A 4,111-nucleotide genomic window follows, 5' to 3' on the forward strand; every position below is an offset into this window, starting at 1 on the left:
CCGCACGAAGAGCCCGGCAGCGCGGCCCGGCCCGGCACCGACGGCCGCACAGCACTGCGTGTGCCGGGCGCTGCCGCCCCGCCTGCAGAGCGACCCGTGCCCGCTGCCCCTCCGCCGAGCCCGTGCCCCCGGATCGTCCGACGTGCGCGGCGGTGGGCACGGCTCTGCGGCGCCCGCGTTCGGCGCCGGTGCTGCCAAAGCGCCGGGCGATCGCCGAGGCCGGGAAGGAGCGGCAGCGCTCGGCGCGCAGAGCCGGCAGCCGCGCCGGGGCCGTGGGCAGCTACCAAAGGGGCAGCTCCGGGGGCCGTGCTGAGCTCCTCGTCTGCATTTCCTGTTTGCAAGGGAGGCGGGCGAAGATCCTTTTGGAGTGTGGGAGTCTGAGCCATTAAAACAGAAGCACTTTGATTGCTCTCTTCCTTCAGGGGATTTGCTTCATTTTACTTCATCTGACACAAGTCAGAAAGAAATGAGAACTCTGCAAGGAGCAGGAGAGCTGAATTCTGACATGTTATTCTCCACTAAGATTAAAATTCTTCCACTTACTGTGTTAAGCTTTTTCTAATCTTAGAAAAAGAGCCTTTATCTAAAATGAATGGGGATGGCAGACCATCCCGACACACACGTGCGCAGGGCTGTCCGGCGGTGTCAGGATGCAGCGTTACTGCAAAAAGGAGTCCCCACACCTTTCACATCCGTTCACAAACTGGTGTCCCCGTTCTGCTTGTACTCTGTCAAAATATTGAGCGTCATCTCCTCGCTCTTGGACTGCACGTTGGGCTCGCTCCTCCGGGACGACTTGCGGGTGGCCCTGGAGAGCCGCCGGCGGAAGGTGTCCCCGGCCAGGAAGTAGAGGATGGGGTCGACGCAGCTGTTGAGGCTGGCCAGCCCCCGCGTCACCTGGTAGGTGGCGTACACCTTGTCGTTGAAGGCACACATCTGCGGCGTCTGGAAATCCAGCCTGGCCCTCAGGTTCAGGGTCTTCATCACGTGGAAGGGGAGGTAGGAGACGGCGAAGACCGTCAGCACGATGATGACCAGGTAGATGGACTTCCTCCGCAGAGGAGAGTTGTCCAGGTCCTTGTAGATCAGAGCTTTCACGATCAGCCCGTAGCAGCCGAGAATGACGATGAAGGGGATGCAGAACATGAACACCGTGGTGCACATGCTGTACACGAAGTAGCTCCGCAGGTACTCGTCGGCCGTGGTGTCGTAGCACGTGATGGTTTTGTTCCTCCTCACCCCCGTCCCCGAATAGAAGAGGATGGGCGCGATGACGGCCACCACCAGGGCCCACACCAGTGAGCTGACGTACACAGCGTTCTTCTTCTTCAGCCTCCCCAGCGACTTCAGCGGGTGCACGACGCCCGTGTACCTGTGCACGCTTATGCACGTGAGGAACAGAATGCTGCCGTAGAGGTTCACGTGGAAAATGAACCTCTGCAGTTTGCACATGACATCCCCGAAGATCCAGTCGGTTTTGTTGAAATAGTAAAAGATGAGGGCGGGCAGCGTGAGGACATACAGGAAGTCAGCCAGCGCCAGGTTGAACATGTACACCGAGATGCCACTCCACGGCCGCATGTGGAAGACGAACATCCAGATGGCCACGCTGTTGCCCAAGAACCCGGTGATGAAGACGAGGATGTAGACGGTGGGCAGGTAGTAGAACTGGAAGCCCGTTTTGGTCAGGGAGCACTTGGTGGTGGCGTTCCCCGCGGCCCAGCCGCCGGCCAGCAGCTCGGGCTGCGTCCCGTTCAGAGCAGCAGAGATGAGGGCTTCGGTCATGATCCTCCCGGCGCGCTCACGACGGCCTGGGGCGAAGCGGCGAAGGCTCTACGGGAACAGCAACGCATCTGGAAAAGGAGAACGAAGCAGGGGAGCGCGGCGCGCCGGGCGGGAAGGTGAGCGGAGCCGCGCAGCCCGACACACCGCGCCGCGGCCGGCCGTCCTCCGCGGAGCGCAGCGCGGGGTGGGAGCGGTGCGGGGCACCCGGCGGCGGATGGCCGCTCCGCCCGCGCCGCGCTCTTCCCCCCACCCGCCCCGCGCCGCCCCACCTGCCTCCCTCGCCGCGCTCCGCTCCGCTCTCTCTCCTCCGCTCCCCGGCGGCGCGAAGCGGCGTCCAGCCCGCAGCTGTGCCCATGGCGGGGCCGCGGCTCCATCCGCCGCCTCACGGCCCCGCGCCGCGGGAGGGAGGCAGCGCCCGAGCCGGGCGGGGAGCGGCGCTGGGGGCGGCCCCGGGCAGCGCTCGGCCCAGGGGCGCGCCGCCCCGCACCGCCCCGCACCGCCCCGTCGGGAGGTGCTCCCGGCCCCGCGCCGCCCCGCCCGCGGCCCCCGGCCCCGCCGCGTGCCCGCCCCGCGGGATCGCTCCCCCCCGCTGGGTCCGGCCGCCCTGAGCCCCCCCACGCGCCCCGCGGTGCGCGCCCGGCTCGGCGGTGCTCCTCGTCGTGGCGACGCTCGTTCCGCCGCTCCGTGCCGCCTCTCCCCGTTCGCGTCGGTGTCGGACGCGCGCCGGGCGAGACGCGAGCCGGTCGGAGCGGCTGTGGGCTGAAAGCTGCGTCTCAGACGGAGCGTTATTAGTGCCTCATGCATATGGATTCATCCCTCAAACTTCGGAGTCTGGCTCAATTACAGGAGCGCTCCGTCGAGCCGAACCGGGCCACCCCCTGCGCCCTGCGCTGTGCGGGGGGGCCGCCCGCCCGGCTCTGCCACTTTGAAGCAACGTCTGGAGTTCTGTCCTAATGAGAGCTTTCCTTCTCCTATACCCATTTTTCTGTAACTGCACGTTTGATGCTTTGAAGACTTGCTTAAGTTTAATACCAAAGGAAGAGAAAGACCAGGCGCGGCGCGGGGCGTTGTGCGGCGGTGCGGGGCGGTGCCCTCAGCCGCAGCCTCAGACGGAGAGCCCCGGCCCCGCGCTGTGCGAGCCGCGTCCTGCCGCGGGCAACCAGGGTCTCTGCTGGAGGCAGACGGGGCTCGTGGAAGGACACTGAAACGCGAAGCACCGCTGTCGGCACATAAGCCGCGCTCCGGGCACCGCCCGCTCCCCACGGCGTCCCGGCAGCACGGAGAGGTGGCCCTCGGTGCGACGCTCCGGTGGGGCCCGCGTGCACAGTCGGGGATGGATGTGAAGACGTAAATAAGAGGAGAGCGGCAGTGCGGCCGGACGAATCGGGCGAGGTGCCGCTGGGCCGCCGCCGACGGCCCCGAGGGCTCCGAGGAGCTCCGCCGCCGCGTGCTGGGCGGGATTCTCAAGGTGTCCGTCTGCCCCCCCGTGCCTCCAGTGCTCCCGTCTCCCTGTTGGTTTTTGTAGAGCGGACGCGGCGCTGCGATGCTGCTGCCTGCACAGCGCCCTCGGGTGCTCCGCGCCCACCTCGCCCCGCTGCCCCAGGAGGAACGCAAAGCACTGCGGGACAGCAGCTGCCACTGAGACATTCTCTTTCACGCAGCATTTAAGCCCCTTACACACAGTGTTTATGTCCCTTTCGTGCAGAGTTTAGGTCCTTTTCATGCAGTGTTCAAGTCCCCGGCGTTCTTGCCTCCTTCCTCCGGTGGTCCCACGCTTTGCTTTAAAGTTTGCCCATTACAGCTGCAGTACTGCAACAGTTAAAGGCCCGGCGCTTCCACCAGAGAAGAACGAGGCATGTTTTTTAGCAGCCATGCTGTTACATGACTTCATCTGCAGGCAGCGAATTAGCGTCTTCCAGCTTGTGCCACTGATCTGTTCTTATTTTGGAGCGCAACCATCCAACATGTTCCATTTGCACCTTTCCTCCGTGCTCTGCCATGTGCTGCTGGGAGCTGCTTCCCACCGCTGCGGTGAGGCTGAGCCCCTTGCAGCTCTGCCTCCCAGCTCCCCTCCTGCACACGCTGGGCTTTATGACGCCGACTTCCATTAAAACGAATGTTTTGTTCTTTTAACAGCTGATTAAACTCCAAGGGATGATACATCCCTAATGAGAAATGAATGCCCACCAGAGAGCACATGGAAATTCCCAGCCAGGCTGATGAGTGCTGCACTGCAGCGCTGTGTGTGGGGACGGCCTGGGATCGCTGCGGGGTGCAGCCTGCGGGGTGTGCAGAGCTCCGTGTGTTGGGGAGCCAGGGTGACGAG

General features: G+C 64.4%; 1 protein-coding gene across 1 annotated transcript; it reads right to left on the reverse strand.

The window, feature by feature from the left end:
• Positions 1 to 696: 696 nt before the first annotated feature.
• P2RY1 (purinergic receptor P2Y1) lies at positions 697 to 1,785 on the reverse strand (the record flags this gene model as incomplete). Its single annotated transcript, XM_079539873.1, has 1 exon — positions 697 to 1,785. One exon carries the CDS (start codon positions 1,783 to 1,785, stop codon positions 697 to 699), a length of 1,089 nt encoding a protein of 362 aa, XP_079395999.1.
• Positions 1,786 to 4,111: the final 2,326 nt, after the last annotated feature.

Source organism: Tetrao urogallus (assembly GCF_951394365.1).
Source record: "Tetrao urogallus genome assembly, chromosome: 9".
Classification (NCBI taxonomy): domain Eukaryota; kingdom Metazoa; phylum Chordata; class Aves; order Galliformes; family Phasianidae; genus Tetrao; species Tetrao urogallus.